This window comes from Arachis stenosperma, chromosome 9 (assembly GCF_014773155.1).
Source record: "Arachis stenosperma cultivar V10309 chromosome 9, arast.V10309.gnm1.PFL2, whole genome shotgun sequence".
Classification (NCBI taxonomy): domain Eukaryota; kingdom Viridiplantae; phylum Streptophyta; class Magnoliopsida; order Fabales; family Fabaceae; genus Arachis; species Arachis stenosperma.
Window position 1 is genome coordinate 158,671,967 of NC_080385.1, and position 21,847 is coordinate 158,693,813.

Consider the following 21,847-nt stretch of genomic DNA (forward strand, 5'->3'; position numbering starts at 1 on the left):
ATAAAAATAATACATATATTTATTCATAAATACATAATAATTAATTTGATAACTGTCTTTTTTATTTTCATTTATTTATTTTACTATTCTCCACTTATTTTTTGGTTTCCTACCGTCAGAACTAATTTATCGCAGATCAAAGTTTTATTTAAGAGTTTGGCGTTAATAAATAAATTGATGTATATACAAAGTGAAATTCGAACTTACATTACTTGTTTAAATAAACTATTAAACTAATAACTAGACCAACCTAGGTTGATTTAGGCTCATTAATTTAAATATGGAAAACATTTTGGTGAATTGGGGAAAAATGGAGCAACTGTGTGTATTACACAGAGATGGACGTGTCAGATGAAATGCACAACACGCAGGGGGCGTGGTGCATACAACACGTGGTGGGCGTGGAAGCTAGGTGGCATGCTGTGGTTGAGCCACCTACGCAGCACGCAGGGGGCGTGCTTAGTCAGCACGCAGGGGGCGTGCTGACGTGGCGGAACTTGGTTGGACAGCAGCTGCACCACGTGGGGGGCGTGCTGCGTCAGCACGCTGGGGGCGTGCTTACGTGGCGAAGGGTGATTGGTCCAAGTGTGCACCACGTGGGGGGCGTGTTAAGTGCACCGCTCTATATAAGGTAGAGCTCGATAGTGTTTTCCATACCGAGTGAGTGAGATTTGAGTGTGTTGTGAGGATTCGCTCCCATGCCCAAACAAACAACAGATTCAGAGGGCCATCCATCTCCTTTGTATCATATCGTGATGCACGGCATAGTGCTCTGTAAAGATGAGCGAGACAAGCTGACCCCCAACTATAAGTATGGATCTGCTCGAAATCGCGAAGCAATGGTAGATATTTCGCATGGGCATATGCGGTCGACTTGTCCTTGAATAGGGTCGACCCTAACAAACAGAAGATATGACATCTGACGTATCTCCTGATGGACTCCTCAGTGTCCAACAGCTCTGCATCTCTAATACGTCGAACCCAACCCAACTTTATATAGGACTTCGCATTATGACTGACTGATGACTCACGACCGAATATCGCTATGCCCTGACTTTGAACGAACTCGCTACTACTATCTGTCCATTCACTGACAGGCTCTCCATCAATGGGTAGGCCGAATATATGAGCGACATCCTCTAATGTCACTGTAACCTCACCGATCGGCAATACAAAGCTGTGGGTTTCAGGCCTCCACCTTTCAACCAGAGCAGCTAACATGGGGTGAAATCCTCTTATGACTCCAATTCTGGAGACGTGGTAGAATCCCGTGGCGCGTAAGTAGTTTTCCACCATCGGATTCCACGTCTGTGGTGGATCCAGTTTACGCACCAACAAATTCCTGTTAGGCTGCATCAACAAAGATGTATGTTACATTAATTAAAGAATAATCCTTATAAATATTATGATAAACATTCACATATTTATACGATAACAATATTTAATAATATTAACCTATCACGTATTATTTACTAAATTTATCAATTTATTTATTTTTTTCAATTTTTTAATAACAATATAGTATAACATATTATAATAATAATATACTATTATATATTTTTTATACATTTTACATATTTAGTTTATTATAATATTTTTTACTCATGCAACGTATATTATATTATTACAACAACATCAGAATATGTTTTTTATTCTTCAACATATTCTTAATAACAAAAATTATAACAAATTATTATACCTATTAATATTATTATTATTATTATTATTAACGTTTATTTTATAAAAATTATTATTATATTCTTAAAATATTTATAAAATACATAGAATAATATTCTCAATACAAAATATACATGCATAACAAAAATGCATAAAAAAAAATAATTTAAATACAGCAAAAAAAAAATTGTTTACTTATATAATAGGATGATCCAAATAGTTGATAATATGTTCTTCAGGTGCCAGATAATTACGTACCATTTTTTTTTAATCCTTTAAACTAATATTCTTTTTCTTTCCACGTATAAACTTAACTCACCACCATTCACTACTAGTCACTATACTCTCCTCACTAATACTACTTACAGCCTTGCCCACTTCCTTCTCTCGCACTCCCTTATATTTTTTGCTTAAGCTCAACTCAAACACCATGAATGGGAGCTGAAGAAGAGAGACTCCAACGCATGCATATATACATGGAGTATCACTGGCGCTGGTTCCCGGGGTGGGGGGCTGTCTCCTGCATGCAGGCAGGACTGCAACACGCCCCCTGTGTGGTGCAGCAGGTGCATTGGGACTCCGCGCAGCTCTGCCAAGCCTCACGGGCCTCGACGTACCACGCCTCTTGCGTGGTGACTCACTACGCCCCCGGCGTGCTGCCACCTCAGCCACCACGCCCCAGGCGTGCTTCCAACTGGCTCTCCCGCTCACCCACCACGCCCCCCGCGTGCTGCCAACTGGCTTTCCCTATCAGCCACCACGCCCCGGCGTGTTGAGGGTGAGCTCCACCCACCGGTAATTCTCCTCCTTGGCCAATATCCGGCCAATTCACCAACACTGCCTCCATAAAGAAAATAAGAGTAAAGGACAAATCCGTCCCTGACCTTTTTTTGCGGACATTTTCGTCCCCGAGGATTAGAAAATACTTTAATGTCCCTGACCCCTCGAAAAAGTGGACATATTTATCCCTCCGTTAGAGTTGCTCCGTTTGCCCTGACGAAAAACGGTGACGTGGCTCCCGTGGCGCTGACCTGGCCGTTACGGACTGCCACGTTGGATGGGCTTTTGAAAATAGGACGTATTAGTCCCCAGGGACCAAAACGTCTTCGTTTCTCCCCCACCCCCAATCTATGAAATCCTGTAACCTCAAAAAACACTGGTCTTTCACCCACACTATAGTGACTTCAGAAAACAACATCATGATGAACAAAAACATATCATTAACAAGAACAACACATGAATTCTTTCACAAAACACATATCATTAACAAGAACAACACATGTGAAAGTGAAAGAAATAGAGAGATTGAGAGAGAGGATAGCATTGACTACTCACCACACCACTCACCATCCATCAAGTTGTGCCAAAACCCATATGATTAACAAGAACAACACATGAATTCTTTCACAGGAATTGGAATGTAGTGTGGTGTGTTGTGTTGAGTTGTGTACTCCAATAAATTGGGAACAAAGTTGAGTTGAGTTTGACCACCATTAACACTAAATCTACTAGTTGCACTTGAGTTGGCTGCAACAACAACCAAACTTGTACACTCCATTAGGATTTAGGACATGATGAACGAGAGTAAGTGAAAAACTCAAAAACCAAGCAACCAATAATGCAATCCCATTATCATTACAAAGCTTATTAGTCTCTCCAACTTGGAGAACTTTACTTTCTTTTAATCACAACCAACATTATGAATTTTCAAGCTGCATTTGCACTTGCACACAGCAAACACTGATGATCAAGGTTCTGAAAACCGCTTCCAGCCTCAATCTGCAGCAATTCATCATCATCATAATAAATAACTTAAAACAAATCCTAATTGAATTCATGGACTTCTCCACTAAAAAAAACTAAAAACAAAAGAGTCATAAACCTAAAATTTTCCGGGCCCTCCCGACTTAGAAGCCAGCAAATTCAGATGTCCAGAAAGGTAATTTCCTAGCCTCGCCACCGAAGCTTCTCCCATGGCTTGTTGCTGCTGCTGATGCAGATGATGAACGAACAAAGAAGCTTGTTGCTATTGAGACACTGACACCGCCGCCGACTGCACAACCATCTCCAGCGGAGGAGCAGCCGCTACGAAACTCCAAATTTGACCAAAATCGGGCCTAGCCGGGAGGGCCCAGAGCCCCGTGGGAGCTCCGGGACCTATTAAGGACCCCATGGCGGGCCCCACGAAGACGCCATCGGCCTTGGCGGAAGTGTCGTCGTCGGTGCGTATGCGCTTGCCGAGTATGAAGGGATTGGGAGCCAGCAAGGGCTTGTGGTCGAGCGAAGACGCTGCGGAGGTTGAGGAAGGAGAAGAGAGAGAGCCAGCACCGCCGTGTACGGAGACGGAAACGGAGGAGAAGCTGGCGGGAGTGGTTCTGGTTCTGGTAGTGGCGATGATTGAGGGCTCGGCCTGGCGGAGGAGCCACTCGATGGTCTGGCCGTCGCACTTGGGGCCGAGCTCCGTCGGATGCCATGAGTCGGAATGCTCCCTTTCTTCCTTCATCCGCTTCACCTTCACACTGCATTTGAAGGATTAGGGCCCACAGGATTTCATAGATTGGGGGTGGGGGAGAAACAAAGACGTTTTGGTCCCTGGGGACTAATATGTCCTATTTTCAAAAGCCCATCCAACGTGGCAGCCCGTAACGGCCACGTCAGCGCCACGGGAGCCACGTCACCGTTTTCCGTCAGGGCAAACGGAACGACTCTAACCGAGGGGTAAATATGTCCATTTTTTCAAGGGGTCAGGAACATTAAATTATTTTCCAATCCCCGGGGACGAAAATGTCCGTAAAAAAAAAGGTCAGGGACGGATTTGTCCTTTACTCAGAAAATAATTTCCGGTTGATTTAATATGGTCCACTTTTTTTTGGTCCGAATATCCTCCAATTAACATACGTATACAATAGTTTGGGCCTACAACGCCATTTTATTGTTATAAAAAGCCCAATAAACTTTTGTAATCCATACAAAAAAAAGATTAGAGAAAAAAGCGGGTGACCTTCGTCTTGAAGCTTAGATAAGTGAGTTGCAGAAGCAGAAGAAGCAAGTTGAAGAAGAAGAAGAAGCTTCAGCTTACAGCTTTGTTTTAATGGAGATAGCACAAAAGGTAGCACTTCCTCTTCTCCTCACAAAAGGTTCCACTTCCAGACACCACTCTCATTCTACCAATGCTATTTTTTCAACACCCACAACCTCCTCACCTTCTTCTTCTTCTTCTTCACCTCTCATCCACCACCTCAATTCCGACTCCACCTCCTCCTCCCGCCGCCGCACCTCCACCTCAATCGGCAAGTCCTCCGACCCCAACCGCGGCAAGCCTTGGTTCAACCACCACCGTCTCTCTCCTCCAGCTCAGCGTCTTCTTCAAACCCTAACCGATGCTCAATTCCACGATGACTCTCTCGAATTGGACCACCTTCTAGAATCTCTCTTCGACCACCACCAGCAGCAACTTCCAAATTCCTTATCCTCTGATATTCTCGCCATAATCAAGGCCTTAGGGTTTCACAAGAAATACGACCTTGCTTTCTCCGTCTTCGATTGGGTTCGCCGCAGAGAGAAGGAGCAACCTAACTCCGCCTCCCCTTCTCTCTTGTCTGGCTCCTCCATCGCCGTCATCGTCAACATTCTCGGCAAATCGGGTCGGGTATCCTGTGCTTCCTCATTGCTCCACACTCTCCGGCACGACGACGGAGTCGAGGTAGACGTCTATGCCTATACTTCATTGATATCTGCTTTTGCCAGCAATGGCAGGTACAGGGATGCAGTCAATGTCTTTAACAAGATGCAGCAAGAAGATGGCTGCACTCCTACATTGATTACTTACAATGTCATTCTCAGTGTTTATGGCAAGATGGGCATGCCTTGGTCTAAGATCATGGCTCTTTTTGATTCCATGAAAAATAATGGGGTTTCCCCTGATTTATATACTTACAATACCCTCATTAGTTGTTGTCGTCGCGGTTCTTTGTACCAAGAAGCTGTGGAACTCTTTGAACAGTTGAAGCTTGCCGGGTTTTCGCCCGATAAGGTTACCTATAATGCGCTGTTGGATGTGTTTGGCAAGTCTAGACGCCCCAAGGAGGCTATGCAGGTGCTAAAGGAGATGGAGAGTAATGGATTCTCTCCCACTTGTGTGACTTATAACTCGCTGATATCGGCTTATGCCAGAGGTGGTTTGCTGGAGGAGGCTACACGCCTTAAGAACCAGATGGTGGAGAAAGGGATTAAACCGGATGTGTTTACCTACACCACCCTTTTGTCGGGATTTGAGAGAGCCGGGAAGGATGAGTTCGCAATCAAAGTTTTCGAGGAGATGAGAGCCGCAGGATGCAAGCCTAATATTTGCACCTTCAATGCTCTTATCAAGATGCATGGTAACCGGGGGAAGTTTGCGGAGATGATGAAGGTTTTTGAGGATATCAAGGTGTGCAAGTGTTCGCCCGATATTGTTACTTGGAACACCCTTTTGGCTGTGTTTGGACAGAATGGAATGGACTCCGAAGTCTCCGGAGTATTCAAAGAAATGAAGAGAGCAGGGTTTGTGCCGGAGAGGGACACCTTCAACACCCTGATAAGTGCTTACAGCAGGTGTGGTTCCTTTGATCAAGCAATAGACGTTTATAAGAGCATGCTGGAAGCAGGGGTGGCTCCTGATCTTTCTAGCTACAATGCTGTTTTAGCTGCATTGGCTCGAGGAGGGCTTTGGAAACAATCCGAGAAAGTCCTTGCAGAAATGGAGGATGGCTGGTGTAAACCTAACGAGTTGACCTACTCTTGTTTACTTCATGCTTATGCCAATGCTAAGGAAATTGAAAAGATGAATGCTTTGGCCGAGAGAATATACTCTGGCTCTATTGAGACACATGCTGTTCTTTTGAAGACCCTTGTACTAGTAAATAGCAAGAGTGATCTCCTAATGGAAACAGAGCGCGCCTTTTCGGAGTTGACGAAAAGAGGAATTTCGCCCGACATAACTACTCTGAATGCAATGATTTCAATATATGGGAGGAGGCAAATGGCATCTAAAACCAATGAGATTCTGAATTTCATGAGTGAGAGTGGATTCACTCCAACTCTGACTACTTATAATAGCCTGATGTACATGTACAGTCGTTCTGAAAACTTCCAAAAATCAGAAGAAATCTTACGGGAGATTCTGGAGAAAGGTATGAAACCTGATAGAATCTCATACAACACGGTCATCTATGCATATTGTAGGAACGGTAGGGAGAAAGAAGCGACACGGATATTTTCCGAAATGAAGGATTCTGGTCTTGTTCCTGATGTTGTAACATACAACACGTTTATTGGAACTTATGCTGCTGACTCTTTGTTTGTCAAGGCTATTGAGGTAGTTCGATACATGATAAAGCAAGGATGCAAGCCAAACCAAAATACTTACAACTCCATAGTTGATTGTTACTGTAAGCTCAATCAGCAAGAGGAGGCAAAAGAGTTCGTTGAAAACCTTCCTAATCTTGATCCACATGTTTTCCCGGATGAACAGAGAAGGTTGCTGGAGAGAATAGCAAATAAATGGCAGTAAGTTGTTCCATGTCCTATACCTGAAAGATGCACATATTATAATTGATGTTCTTCAACGGGTGGCACCATGCATGTTTCTTGAGGCTGCTATAATTTAGCTATAGGGTTGCTTTATATATGTAAACAATATTCAATCATTTTATTGATGTACCATACTAGCTGTACAGGAACTTTCAGTTGTTTGTATGTGCAAAAACATTGCAAATTGGCATATATGCCATCTTGGTCATGTTACAAGTTGAAGAAGTTTTAAGGTGCCTGTAACAAAATCTATCCCGTTTAATAGGAGTGCATAGAATGTGTAGGGAAAGAGAAGAAAAAGAAATATCCATGTAATGAATTGTACGTAAATAAACCATTGATGATTATACAGATGACCTTCATAACTATATTATGGACATTGTTGAAAGATCCTGTCTCCAACAAATTTTACTATAAAGCATGAAAAACTAAACAATATACAAAGACACCTAAACTAAAATTCCATATGATGATATCATCAGACCGGAGAATATGTGGTGACCCCATAGCCATAAGCAGCCAATTCACTCATGAAATGGGGAATATGTCATCATCATTGTCTTCATCTATGTCCATAAACCTAAACTTGAGATCATCCCAACCATGTCCTTTATAATTGAAACTTGAATTCAGATAACAATTCGTCTCCTGAAATAAGTTCAAGTGATCCACCAGCTTATGATATGCATTGCATCCACAGCACTGCCAACAATTTCAGAAAACAAAGATAAAAAAGAAATTGTCACCAATTTAATGTACCATTTTTTTCAAATAGACAATTTTTTTTTTCCGAATGAGGATCCAGAATTGAGAGGCAAATTACCGGAAATGGATCCTTGAAAGAGTAAAGTGTAATCTCTAACTCTTGATTGCTTTCTCTTTCATGTTTTTTCTTGATCTCACTTATAAAATTAACAGTGAGAGATCACACTTTACTCTCTCAATCGTTAAAAAATATTGAGAGGATCCATTTCCCAAATTACCTGCACAAACACAGTTCCATCAGTGTAAGCATGAGGATTGATAGCCCTTGTAGTTCGCTGGCCACAGATGGTGCATGTAAAAGCCACGAGCATTCTTCGCCGGGGCGATTTTGTGAAGAGAGACCATGGGAAAGTGGAGATGTTCCCGGTTCCTGATTCGCCGTCGCAGCCAACAGCAGGAACAGAGGGCCCTTCCATCCCTGACCCTGTTGTCCATCCTCTACCAGCAGCAGCACTTAGTACCAATCCCATAGCAGCATCCTACACCCACAACAATTCTCAATCAAAATTGAATTCTTTTTAATGTTTTCAGGGCAAAAAACTTTAAAAACAGATATGTTTTTATCCATATTGCAAAAAGTTAGGCATTTAGGTTCAGAAACACATTGAAATAACAAAAATTGAGCTTCTTTTTTTTTCATGACCCAACAGAACCATAATACAGATACTCTAATAAAATTCGAGATATTTAAATTGGAAGTGCAAAATTACATCGAAGCTTAAAAATTAAGAAGGAAAGGGAATGAAAAAGGCACATACTTTGGAGAGCGGAGAAAGGGAGAGGCGGCGATCGCTGAGAACTGGGAGGAGGTTGGCGTTGGAGTTGTCGTTGTTGATTTCCATGGAATTGGATTGGGAGTTTGAATCATGGTCGTCATCACCTGAAAAAACAGAGAATGAATTTGAAAGATTGATGATGAAATCGAAAAATGATTATGGTGGAAAGTGAATAGAAGAAGAATAGGAGTACGAACGCTTGGAAGATAAACGAAAGTGGAGGGATTTGGGAGAAAGAGAGAATCTTCTTGTTGAGGGGAAGATGGAGAAAGGGGAAGAAGGAGATGGAAGAGTTGCAGAGGAAGGTGTAGCCAAGGTTTCCATGAATGCCACGAAACACAACAAAACAAAACAACCTCGTCTTCTCTTTTCTCTTGTGTCTTTATTTTCTTTTCTTTGCAGAGACCGCAAAAAATATCGGTGTCTCTCCAAATTATAATACTAAAAATAAAATCATGAGATGATTAGTGATGACTGATGACTGAGAAATATGGTGCTACATTGGGCCCTTGCGTTTTTCTGGATATTGATCTATTGGGCTTATTAAATCAGGCCCAAATTCTTTCACTGCCCAATTAAACACTAATAGTTACTGTAACTGTGTAAGTTATAAGTACCTAAAAACAAAACACTAATAAACTTATAAATTATAATACCAAAAACAAAAAGCAGTAAAAGTTAAAAAAATATATATATTTAAATTTGAGAGTTTAATTTGAGTTAATATTGGTCCATGAATTTGCACGCAATACTCAATTTAATATCTAAAGTTTTATTTTTTTTTTGTTTAGTCTCCAAATTTTATAAATGTGACTCGTACCATTTTGGTTATGGTGCTCAAATAGGTTATAGTGCTCAAATAGTTCAAAAATGTTGGATCACTTGCTTTAGGAAAAAAAGTTTCAACATCACTCATAAGGTTTTTTTTGGACTATTTGAGTGCCAAAACAAAACGACATGCAGTTCATGTCTGTATATTAAAAATTGTCATTGAAACTTTACTTCACCCCCGTAAATTAAAGGACCAAATTAAGTATTATCTCATTTAATTTTGATACTAATAATATAAAATATTTTACAATTTTTTTTAATAATCATTCACATAATCAATATAAAAATAATTATTTTTACTTAAGTGGTGTTATTTGATTGAACGCCCGCATATAAAGCTAAAATGAGTGTATAACAAAAATTTGTTAAAAGATTAATTCTAATATTTATTCTTTTATTAATTGCAAGCAAAATTATCAAATTATAAATTGGCAAAACTCAAAACAATGATTTTATTTCAGATAATATCACTTCACACGTAATTTTTTTTTATTTGTAAAATAAAAATGTGACATTATTAAAATATGAGTCGATAGCTATTCCCTGAAATTCAATAGATTTTAATTTTACTATTCAATGCATACATTATTCGACATTTTCTCAGTTCAGTTTTCTGTGGATAACTGAGATCAAAGAATTAATATAGGTCAAATAACTTAACCTGTGTGCAGAATGAACAGAAGCAAACTTTTAAAAGAGAAACAATGATCACAAATAGATTTTAAGATCAATTGTATAGAGAGTAATAATAATGTTTAGGCATAGTAAAGGTAAGGTTCCAACTCAACAAGATAATTGTAAATCCTATGTTATATAATATGTACAATTGCTACCATTGTTATATAAACATATTGTGACTCTGCAAACTCAACTGAACAAGTCCTCTTGACTCACTGTGTCTCCGCCATCGTCGTTGTCGTCGTCGTCATCATTAGAACTGTCGCTATTAGCGTTGAATGTCAATATCAACTCCAGAAGTTCTCGATCCGCAGCGGAATTTTCTCCATTGTTGTTTGTCCTAACCCTCCTTCTTGGAAGTGAAAACAGTTGCAACATCAGTTCTTCAGGAGAAGCTATCCGGTACATCCAGCCCCTAGCCTTGGGTTTCTGTTGGACACACAAAATTATCATAAATTTCCAGCATTACAACCACCATCAAAATTATCATCATTGCGATTGTCATCATTATTATCATCAACACCACCACCCATATTGTCATTGTCATCGTCATCACAATCATCACTAAAATCACCGGTGTCAACATTTGCATCATCATCACATTCATCACTATTGCCACCGTCATCATCAGAACCATCATCATCATCCTCGTCATAAAGATCATTGTCATCATCAAACATATCGTCGTCGTCAAACATATCATCATCCTCATCCTCATCAACATCGCTGTCATCATCCTCCTCATCGTCGTCATCGGTAGTATCATCAATAAACCAATGAATTGGATCAAACAAGAGAACCTTCTTCAAAGAAGTAACAGCAGAGAAATTAGTTCCTCTGCTGCTCAATCAGTTCATGAACATAAAAAGCCAATCCTTCTCATGATTTATTAATTTAACAATAACATACCAAATTGGTGTTAAAATCACATTAGTGTAGGAGCTCCTAAATTTGAGCAAAACCAATGTATTAAAACTAATTTTACAATTAATCCACTCTGCAAAACTTTGCAAGCATGCTAAACTTTTATTTTTAAATCCAAGTCTTTTTTAAACTAATTGAGAAATTAAATTTGGGCAAATAAATATAAGTATTATGTCACTTCCACAAAATCATCCTTTTAAGTAAAATATATTCATTATGCTTTGAATTCCTAATGAAAAGATCCAGGGGCAGGGCAGAGAGGCACCCACCCACCTCCCTTTGAGGCAGAATGTTCAAGCCTAGCAAAACTAGATCGATGTTGCCTTAGATAGATGCACCACAGCTTGCTAAATCACCGGAATGTGAATCATTCAACTGGCTAAAGTAGAACTAACTCGGATCATTTTCCAGATGATTTGTCAAAGGGCATGGTGATTGAGAGCTGAACAATTCTGTTGCTGTGTACACAATTGCTGCTCTAACAAGCACCGAACTAGATAGTGGGTAGGACGGGTAAGAATCGTAAAGTAAGACTTTGTCCAGGTCTACATAGTAAACCAATTAATTTTGATAGATTCACAAAGGGTCCATTATTAAATAGCAATTGGTGAAGACAGGGTTTTCAAATTTATGGCACCTATGAAATCACACTTCTAGGATTTTGAACTGAATGAGACTCGGAGACAACCCGGGACAGAAGGTAGAAAGAAGGAAGAGAAGAGTTTTGATAAAACTTCACATTATTTATTAAGGTTCTTATCTTAATTTGAAAAAAGGAAAAGTTTTCATATAAGTTGTTCCTATCAGAGATTTATAAACAAATTCAGAGCTTCCTGCACATAAAATGCATTACCCACAGTGCCAAACAATGATATCATTTGTGCTTGTAAGTTTTAAGTTGCAGTAAGTAGCTCAAGAAGACAGAGTTCATACCTGCTCAATGTTTTTGGGCAAAGTAGCTTTCTCGTGTGCCTTTGGAGTCCACATTTTGATGTCATACTCAATTCCGCTGCTTGCAAGAACCATTGTATGAGGATGAGACTCAATGCAGTTCACAACATTCTTATCCCCTTCCATGACACGAATAAGCTGCCCATCTTTCTTTCTCCAAATGAAAATCCGACCACAATCTGACCCGCTTACCACATACTCACACTTAGGCCCAAAAAAGTTAACACCCTTCACTGTCTCAGAATTCCTGTGTCCCTTAAAAACTTGTGGAGTGATTTTCTCATCAACAGAGCCAGAAATGTTAGACAGTGAGGCTGCAGAGCCAAGACTACCTCCCATTTCACTTGAATCACTGTTCATAGATACAGGGGAACCGGGATCAGGGTTAGGCCCCAGGCCCATATCTTGTGTAAAAAGATAAATATACTCATCATTGTATGATACTAGTAGCTCTCTCTGTTCAGAAAATGCCAAGCCTGTTATTCCAACTCCTCGTTGATCACCAATCAAGTGTGGAGGGCAGAAGAAATTTACTGGCTGGCCAAAATCGGAGGATCCATCCCACTTATATTTGCGAATATCATAAAGTCGAGTATACTCGTCAGACCCAGCAACTGCAAACAGATTTGGATTCCTTGGATCAATTGCAATTGCATTAAGATGGATGACTGGAATGTAATCCCATCTGTCCTTAATTGGCTGGCACGTAAAGAGTTCTGTTGCGGTGCCAGTTCTCAGATCAAACTGTAACAATGGTTAGGGAGCAATGAATAAAGGATAAACAAAAATCAAAGTAAAATTAGCAAACATGTCAATGACTCACATGCTGTACTAATCCATCTTCACCACAGGTGTAAAATATATGAGGGCTACCAGGCTCAATAGCCATCTTATGAGCCCGTCCTTGATGCTTGGCCAGCAACTTATTTTCCACTCTGCCACGTTCAAGAATTTGAGCATGTCTCACCTGAAATTAAGAGTTTGCATAAGGAACCAACTGCATCTTAGCCAACGACCTAAGAGTATTGAAATTTCAAACATATTCAAAGCACAAAACATTTTCTTTTCAAGCCCTAAAGGTAGAGATGAACAACTTTGGTAAACACATTCCCTTAATCCCATCCTAGTGACATTTACCATTCCTTGAAACAACTATGGATAGCACAATTAGAACCAACCCAAGGCTTTGATGTGATACATATAAATGCAAACACAAACACAGAACTTCCTTTATCTGAACACACTTACTCAACTGAAATAAGGGAATCAAGAATGATAGACTAGAATACCTGTCCATCAGCAGCGCAGGTGACAATGCTTCGATCATCGGAATGGGGCATGATCTTAGCCTGGAAAACATTGTTAGTGTGACCAGAATGGAAAGAGAGCTTAATATGGCCAGTTTCCCAGTCCCAAAGAATGACCCTGCGGTCATCAGAACCAGACACCAAGATGTCACCATCTGCATTGAAGCAAACTGTGTTGACACACCCTCTATGCTTTTCCAGCTTCCTCAATACATCAAGCCGAAGCACAAGGTCCTAACACATGCCAAAATTTGATTAAACTATACATAAAGGCTCCGATCCAAAGTACAAGGAGCACAATTGAATGATTTCAATGATCAAAATTCAGTGCGAATCATGACACGAAAAAAGAAGGAAACTTTTAGGGATTGAACCTCGGAAGCGGCAAGACGGTGAGCGAAATTGCGGTTGGAAATCTGACCAAGCTCTCGATGGCAGAGATCGAGGAGAGGCTTGTCGACGGTGGTTCTGGGCCTCTTGTTCATCGTTCGTGCCCACTGCAACCACAAAACAAGAGACAAGATTCCAGTTTAAGGGTTAAAGAACGATTTTTCCATTAAAATAAACCCATGACGATGATGATAATGATGATATTACCTTGGTGTCAGAGAAGAGAAGCACCCGCGAAGCAGTAAGCGGCAGAGAGAGAATGAAAAGTGAGAGCTTACAAGTGAAGAAGAAGACGATGATGAAGGAATGACCACATAAATTACTTAATTAATCATTGGATTGTGTCATGAGATTCCCGAAAAGTCTTGTCTTTTTGGTACCCTAACCCCCAAATGTGAAAGTGAAATGCCCCATGGCCCATAAAGCCATAAGAAAAGCCCGTGAACCGTGATCGTTAATCAGTTATTTTCTTCACTCTACCAACTTTTTTACTTAAAAAAAAAAAAAACATTTTTTTTAACCTCTGTCTTCTAATCTTAGTTGTCACTCTGTGAATGGGGAGTGTGAGTGTTCAACTCCAGTGGAGATGGAACCAACCACCACCGTCGCCGTCACGGTCACTACCAGTTACCGTTACCATGACAGTGATGGTGCAGAGGTGTAGGTGTACGCTAACCAAACAAGGCGAACGCTTCCTCACAAAGCTAGCAGCAAATTCCGATTCCGGAACCCACACATTCATTCGACGATTCGTTAATGGTTCTCCCAAATCAGTTGCTCTATCCACTCTCTCTCATCTTCTATCTCCTTCCTCCTCCTTCCCGCACCTCTCTTCTCTCGCCCTCCCTGTAAGTGCCGTAAACCCTAAACCCTTTTCTTCTTTCCCCCTTTTCTAATTTCCCTAAATTTCGCAGCTTTATTCATGTATCGCCCAAGCTTCCTGGTTCACTTGGAACCCTGCCATTGCTGCGGACCTTGCAGCGCTTCTTGATCAACTGGGTCGTTCTGAGGAAGCTGAAGCTCTGGTCTTTGAGACCACTTCCAAGCTCGAATCACGAAACAGAGAGCTTGCTCTTTTCTACTGTAAGTTGCTTGAGTCACACTCCAAGCGAGGCTCACAGAAAGGCTTTGATGTTGCTTATTGTTACCTGAACCAGCTTCTTCGTAGTTCTTCCTCTGTTTACATAAAACGCAGGGCTTTTGAGTATATGATTAGTGGTTTGTGTGCAATGGATAGGCCTCGTGAAGCCGAGGATTTGGTTGAGGATTTGAGAGGCAATGGTGGAGGGATTGACCCTTCAGCTTTTGAGTTGAAGTCCATTATGTATGGTTATGGGAGGTTGGGGTTGTTCCATGATTTGCAGAGACTTCTGGATCAAATGGAGAGAGGTGGCTTTGAGATTGACACTGTTTGCGCCAATATGGTTCTTTCAACTTATGGTACTCATGGTGAGCACATGGAAATGGTTTCCTGGCTTAAGAAGATGAGAAGCTCAGGCATCTCATTCTCAGTCAGAACCTACAATTCTGTATCAAACTCTTGCCCAATGATCACGAGAATGATGGCGGAGCTGAATGAGTTGCCGCTGTCAATTGAGGAGTTGAATGTTAGATTGGAAGGAGGGGAGGCTATGGTAGTTAAGGAGTTACTGGATTCTTGTGTGATTTTGGAGGAGGTAATGGTGTGGGATTCATCGGAGGCTAAATTGGATTTGCATGGATGTCATTTGGGTTCATCCTATTTGATTATGCTGCTTTGGTTGAAAGAGATGCGGCGGAGATTGAATGACTCGAATTATGGGATTCCAGCAGAAATCACTGTGGTTTGTGGGTTAGGAAAGCATAGCAATGTCAGAGGAGAGTCTCCTGTAAAAGTGTTGGTTAAGAAGATGATGGTGAATATGGGAAGTCCCTTGAGGATTGATAGGAAGAATAATGGTTGCCTTGTAGCCAAAGGTAGAGCCGTGAAAAACTGGTTATGTTAATCAAGGACTGCAAGCCATGCATTACAACTTGATTCGTGATTAATTAAGTTCACCAACATGGGTGGAGGATAAATTTCTTTGGTGTTGGAGAAATGCCAACAATAGGTTTATTGTCTATTACTCTGAATGAATTTTCTTATATATGATGAGCGAATGATGGGTTGGTTAAAGACTAAATGGTTCTGCTTCAGAAAGAGCATACAGTATGAAGAGATTATCTACCATGGAATTAAGGTGCTGTTCGTCATAGGCAAATGGAAACAGCTTGGTTGTGCAGGATGAAGAGATTATTGATAAGGACTTTTCCTTTCAGGTAGGATAAGAGCAATCAAGCTTTTGTTGCTGTTGATGATAATCATAGAATAGTGATATATTTATCTAAAAATTGGTGCTATTGAGTATTGAATTCAACTTGTCATTAACATGGATTCCCACCCTACCATATTAATTACAACCCAGAGATCATCTAGATTGATGCAAGTACTCGGCTTCTATATAGTAGCCCCTAACAAATTGTAAGCCTTATATGTCCTCAAGATTAGTTGAGTTTTATAGTCAAACTCTACCCAAGGTAACTCAACAGAGGAAAAGAAAATATGCGAAACCAGAAAAGTGATAATTTCTGCTTTAATATCTTCTATTTTCAATATCTTATAACATTTTTCACACAAAACCTTGTTTATTTTGGTTACACAAAGCCTCATCTGACTCACTAACCAATGTAGTCAAACGCAGTCCACCTAATCCCAAATCTATAGAACATTCCCCCTGTTACTCTCTCAAGCAATGCTAGTAATAGGACCAACTTGAGAGGCCAAACATACACGTACACAACAAATACCAAGATCACTGGACTAACACAAAATACAGCAGCAAGTAAAAAGATCCATTTGGGGAAGAAGGTGTAGATCAAAACAACACCAGTCATACAAGAAATGGTAATCATGACTCCCATAGAGATACATAGCATAAAATCCCCTGATATAATCCTAATTAGCCGAGAGGTGACAGGATAACCTTTTTGCTTCCAGGTTGAACGAAGTATAGCTGAAGTGTGGAAGACGATAGAAAGTGCACCGGTGATTACTCCAAATCCAACCGATAAAAGAAATATAATGTACCATATCTTGTCTTGAAAGAGAGGGGTCTTTCCTTGAATGTTGTTAGTACGAATAGTGAGAGCTGCTGTTATCCCTAAGCTCACAATTAGAGTTGCTACAACTAGAAAATTATTTGCCATTTCATTCAGTTCCGATACTGCTGAATCAGTTAAGTCTGCATGTTCCTCATGAAATAATTCTTTTGGAGTCATTTTTTCTTTATTTTGCATTGTTTTGAATCCTGGTGGAACTATCTTCTCTACTTCCTACAGTTCAAAAATAGAAAGGACTTTAGATGAAAGAAATGGATAAAGTAAATTAACCAAATGTCAAAGATGATGATAATCTGAATGCACCTTAAACCAAAGCTCCTCACTTAGAATTAGAACATGATTTATTGATCCGAATCTTCCTTTAGCCTCCAACTTCCCAGCTAAATGAAGAACATTATTTCCTTCTTTGTCAACTTCTTGCACAATAGCATTCTTGTATGCACCCTTGCTCAATATTAGTTGGTACACAGATACTTGCCGATATGAAATAGCAAGGTGAAGTAAGGTTTTCCCCTCGCCATTTTTTTTCATTAACAATTTTGGGTTGTGCTTTAAGATAAATTCCAAAATCAGGAGGTTTCCTGATTTTGCAGCATCAAACATTGCTTTTGGCATTCTTTCAGAATTTGGAAAATCATCTTCTTCGACCATGTGTTTAAACAGTGAATTGAGAATATGTTGATAATCAGGAGCATCCTTGTCAAAGGCTGACAATGAGTCTCATCAATTTATTTTACATACATAACTATTATCTGAGAACCAATTAGTGAAAGTTTAGAGAACTAACTTTGCTGAGCAAGTACTTCAAATGCAGTTAACCCTTTTTCATTTTTTACACCAGCAAAATCTGGATATCTCTTTAACAACATTGATGCCACAGCTGTGTTGTCCATGACAAAGCAATTAAGGAGAATCCATAAGTCATTGGAATTACTTAATTTTCAACATGAGCTAAGAAAAAGAAAGTAGCATAAAAAGTAACATGCAACTAACTGTAAGCATATATAGTAGTAGCTTACTGAAATTGTTGTAGGTAAGGGACAAGAAAAACAGGTTAACAATGTCTTGGTATGATAAATGAGTGTCCATATCATCACTTTGAGTTTTCTCAAATAAAAAATTCACCATATGAGGCTGCCCTGCTGAAAATGCCAATTGAATTGGTAACATGCCTTTGTGGCCTCTAAGCCAAAGCAAGCCTGAATTTTTTCCAAGTAAAATGGTTGCAAGTTTGACATTTCCTGAAATGGCAGCCATACAGAAAGCAGTGTTCCCATCTGCATCCATAATTTGCAAATCTTGCATGCTCATACGTTCCACTAACTTCTCAACAAAACCAATATGTTCCATGCTTACTGCAATATGAAGAGCTGTGTCTCCATCCCTAGTTAAAGTAGTAGATACCCAGTTTGGTTGAGTTTCATCATATGATGATGCCTTTCCCCAATCCCCTAATGTGGCTGCCATGCATACATGCCTTTTATATGCACCTGAACATATATAAAATTTTCTTAAGAACTTAGTATCATTATATTTTAAACAAATTATAATTAGATAATTAAACTTACCATGAGGGTCTAGCATGTCAATTGTAGTTGAGGAGGTAAATGCACCTGATTGTGCCATATCACTCTTGTGGTATTTGGTGGGAGTCACTGATTTTACACTTTCTTCTATAAATTGTGAATACTAAATTTGGTGGTCAGGGAGTGTAGCATTTATAAGTAGATGATGATCTACTGTGAACAACCATGGCAAATATTCTAATATTGGAATTTTTTTAGGAAAGTTCACACCCTTAAGATGAAGTTTGGCATTTCCAAATTATTTAATTAGTCTCTTAAATAAGTATAATATGTTGGAAGTTTGTTCTTTCTGCTTCTCCAAGCCAAGTTGTTATACTCTATCTTTTTTAAATTTTGGAACCTAAAAAGCAATTATTTAACATAATATAACATCTTATGCCACTGAAAAGATATTAAAGAATGCTAAGAGAGGTCATAAAATTCCATACCTACCATTATTGTTTATCTATATTCATACTTTATGAGAGAATCACTCAATTGAGGAAAAGATACATGCTTGCAAAACTGCAAACAAGTGTTAACTTGGCCTTCAATTTTCTTACATTTTTTTCACAAAGCCTTGAATTTTTTATGGTCATCATAAACAAAGCCTTATTTGTTCCACTCAAACAAGAAAGTAAATCAATCTTTATGACATCAAGCTAAGAAACTCCTAAGTTTTATATGAACCACAAACCATCGTAGAAAGGAGACCACTTAATCCCAAATACTGAGAGTAACCTGAGTGCAGGTATCTCACAAAATGCAAGTACTAAGTGCCCTAAGAGAGGCCAACTAAAACTATAAATTACATAAGATAAGATCACTGGAAGAACAGCAAGTGCAGCAACAAAATAGATTATCCATTTTGGGGATGAACCATAGAATAAAAGAGCAGCAGATACACAGGAAAATGTACTCATTATTCCCAAAGCGAAACAAAGCAGCACATGCCCAATTGTAATCCTTGTTAGCCTTGAGCTTATGTAACCACTTTTTTGCTTCCATATTGAACGTAGTATGGCTGAAATGAACAAAACTATTCCAACATTGGACAAGCATATTCCAATAGAAATTGATAGCAGAAAAGTATGGTACCATATCCTCTTATGAATACTCCCTTCTTCAATCTCAATGGCAGCAGGAACACTGAGACCTGCTGTTATTCCTAAAGTTGTCATAAGAGTTGCCACAATCAGAAAATTACTTGCCATTCCATTCAGTTCAGATATAGCTCTTTCACATAATGTTTGGTGTTCTTTATGGAATAATTCTTGTGGCGTTTCTCCTTTTCCGTTTTGCATGGTCTTCAATGATGCTGGAACTCTCGTCTCCACTTCCTATTTGAAAACATGAAAGAGTATAGATTGTCAAGCCTAATTTACACTCTAAAAGTCTAAACTTTAATAAGGAATGCGGGTGCACCTCAAACCAGAGCTCTTCACTAAGAATAGAAGCTTGATTTATCAATGAACCAAATTTGACTTGAGGTACCAATTTGGCAGCCATGTGAAGAACATTGTTTCCTTTTTTGTCAACTTGTAGCATATTAGCAAATTTGTATGCACCATTGCTTCTTATTATTCGATATATAGCTGCTTGTCGATATAAAATTGCAACGTGAAGCAAGCTTTGTCCATCGCCGTTAATTTTTGTCAACAAATTTGGATTGTACTCCAAAATAAGCTTTAAAATTAATATGTTTCCTGATTTTGCTGCATCAAACATTGCTTTTGAAGTTCCTTCAGAGTTTGAAAAGTCTTCTTCCATAAACTTAAACAGCAAATTCAGAATTTCTTGGTAACCAGCAGGGATATCCTTCTGATCAATAGCTAACAACATAGTCAATGTAATTAATTACTAATTATAAAGAATAAGTCTTCAAATTACAAAGAATACAAGTAAGGGGAGAAGAAAAAAAAAATACAAAAGAAGTATAGAAAGGTATAAATAGAGAGAACTAACATGTTTGAGCCAACACTTCTAATGCAGTTAGTCCCTTCTCGTTTGTAGTAGTAGTAAGTTCCCTGTATGTCTCTAACAATTTCAATGCCACAGCTGTGATGTATGGCCATTAAGTAAATTTCAACATAAACAAATGTTCTTTTTGAAATGTATATAAATTAAGATTCAGATATTATGTTGAACTTACTGTAAATGTTGCAGTTCAGTGCCAAGAAAAACAGCAAAACAATGTCTTGATGAGAGGGTAGAGTATCCATTGAAATTCTTTCACATAAAAATTCGACGATATGAGGGTGACTTGCTTTACATGCCAATTGAATTGGCAACATGTGATCCTTTTGGCCTCGAATTCGAACCAATCCCGGGTTCTTGTTAAGTAGAATTGCAGTGATTTCCATGTTTCCTGAAATGACAGCCATAGAAAAGGCAGTGTTCCCATCTGCATTGACAATTTCCATGTCTTGCATGCTCATAAGTTGCACCAACTTTTCAACAAAACTGCTGTGTTGCATGCTCACAGCAATGTGAAGAGGTATGTCTCCATTCATGGTCAAGGGAGTATGTACCCAATAAGTTGGATCATAAGATGAAGCCTCAATCCAATTCCCTGAGGTCACTGCCTTGCGTATATAGGCTCCTGAACAGTTCATATTTGAATGGTATCTTTAAATTTGTGTCAAGTAAAAAATCCATTAGACTTGTTAATTTTATTTGCATAAGCTATGTTGTCTAATCAAATATGTTCGGGAAATAGTAAAAGAGTATAACATCATAGAAGAACAAAAAATGGGTACACAAAACAAGACTTACTGTCCTTTGGCCCCAAAGAAAAAAGGTCTCGAAATTGTGCATGCTCAGCTTCTTCTACTTGGATACCCAACCTATTGCAATCTGTTACATCATTTAGCGAACAAGTTATATATAATTTTTTTTTTTCATTCAGCTATATATATAATTGGTGCGTAACTAACCATAAGGGTATGATACTACTCACTAGACCAAAAGTTAGTGTAACTAACCCACTTGAGCATTTTGATCATGTGATGTCATTAGTAAAATAATACATATACACAGTCTCAGTTACCTGTAGCTGATGGTGAGGTGGTTTCACTGGATTCAGACATATCTTTGTTATATTATTCTTCCTTCTATTAGGGTAATGTGAATCACGAAATTAGATTGTGTTCAGGAACAATAACTAAAGCAATACTATTTAAATAAACAAAGATGAACTTTTCGTGAACCACGTTTGAGAATATATATTTTAATGTCGCAAGTTAAAACCAGTGTACCACATTAATTAGATGCT

The 21,847-nt window shown here is 39.1% G+C and overlaps 6 protein-coding genes and 1 pseudogene across 8 annotated transcripts; 2 read left to right on the plus strand and 5 right to left on the minus strand.

The window, feature by feature from the left end:
• Positions 1-3,559: 3,559 nt before the first annotated feature.
• LOC130950296 (transcription factor TCP7-like) lies at positions 3,560-4,180 on the minus strand (annotated as a pseudogene).
• A 508-nt stretch (positions 4,181-4,688) lies between these two features.
• Positions 4,689-7,448, plus strand: LOC130948564 (pentatricopeptide repeat-containing protein At5g02860-like). The gene has a single exon (XM_057877334.1). It carries the CDS (start codon positions 4,769-4,771, stop codon positions 7,226-7,228), a length of 2,460 nt encoding a protein of 819 aa, XP_057733317.1. The 5' UTR covers positions 4,689-4,768; the 3' UTR covers positions 7,229-7,448.
• Positions 7,449-7,533: 85 nt separating this feature from the next.
• LOC130948566 (uncharacterized) lies at positions 7,534-9,232 on the minus strand. Its single transcript, XM_057877335.1, has 4 exons — positions 8,987-9,232; positions 8,772-8,893; positions 8,232-8,492; positions 7,534-7,950 (listed from the first exon to the last, which is right to left on the minus strand). Exons 1-4 carry the CDS (start codon positions 9,111-9,113, stop codon positions 7,777-7,779), a joined length of 684 nt encoding a protein of 227 aa, XP_057733318.1. The 5' UTR covers positions 9,114-9,232; the 3' UTR covers positions 7,534-7,776.
• A 1,103-nt stretch (positions 9,233-10,335) lies between these two features.
• On the minus strand, positions 10,336-14,280 carry LOC130950683 (uncharacterized). Of its 3 annotated transcripts, none has more exons than XM_057879243.1 (6): positions 14,078-14,280; positions 13,855-13,977; positions 13,463-13,714; positions 12,997-13,140; positions 12,156-12,917; positions 10,336-10,727 (listed from the first exon to the last, which is right to left on the minus strand). In XM_057879243.1, exons 2-6 carry the CDS (start codon positions 13,963-13,965, stop codon positions 10,488-10,490), a joined length of 1,509 nt encoding a protein of 502 aa, XP_057735226.1. In that variant the 5' UTR covers positions 13,966-13,977; positions 14,078-14,280; the 3' UTR covers positions 10,336-10,487. The 3 variants fall into 3 exon arrangements, with proteins under 3 accessions (XP_057735226.1, XP_057735225.1, XP_057735224.1); XM_057879242.1 differs by having other exon boundaries at positions 10,486-11,098; XM_057879241.1 differs by having other exon boundaries at positions 10,486-11,101.
• A 70-nt stretch (positions 14,281-14,350) lies between these two features.
• LOC130947715 (pentatricopeptide repeat-containing protein At2g17033) lies at positions 14,351-16,667 on the plus strand. The gene is made up of 2 exons (XM_057876419.1): positions 14,351-14,718; positions 14,785-16,667. The coding sequence occupies exons 1-2, from the start codon at positions 14,425-14,427 to the stop codon at positions 15,853-15,855; spliced, it is 1,365 nt and encodes a 454-aa protein (XP_057732402.1). The 5' UTR covers positions 14,351-14,424; the 3' UTR covers positions 15,856-16,667.
• Positions 16,568-18,701, minus strand: LOC130950297 (uncharacterized). The gene is made up of 5 exons (XM_057878807.1): positions 18,577-18,701; positions 18,028-18,498; positions 17,796-17,888; positions 17,312-17,715; positions 16,568-17,221 (listed from the first exon to the last, which is right to left on the minus strand). The coding sequence occupies exons 1-5, from the start codon at positions 18,632-18,634 to the stop codon at positions 16,568-16,570; spliced, it is 1,680 nt and encodes a 559-aa protein (XP_057734790.1). The 5' UTR covers positions 18,635-18,701.
• A 552-nt stretch (positions 18,702-19,253) lies between these two features.
• LOC130947289 (uncharacterized) lies at positions 19,254-21,776 on the minus strand. Its single transcript, XM_057875948.1, has 6 exons — positions 21,623-21,776; positions 21,349-21,429; positions 20,726-21,175; positions 20,539-20,631; positions 19,999-20,405; positions 19,254-19,913 (listed from the first exon to the last, which is right to left on the minus strand). Exons 1-6 carry the CDS (start codon positions 21,660-21,662, stop codon positions 19,254-19,256), a joined length of 1,731 nt encoding a protein of 576 aa, XP_057731931.1. The 5' UTR covers positions 21,663-21,776.
• Between the last annotated feature and the right edge of the window lie 71 nt (positions 21,777-21,847).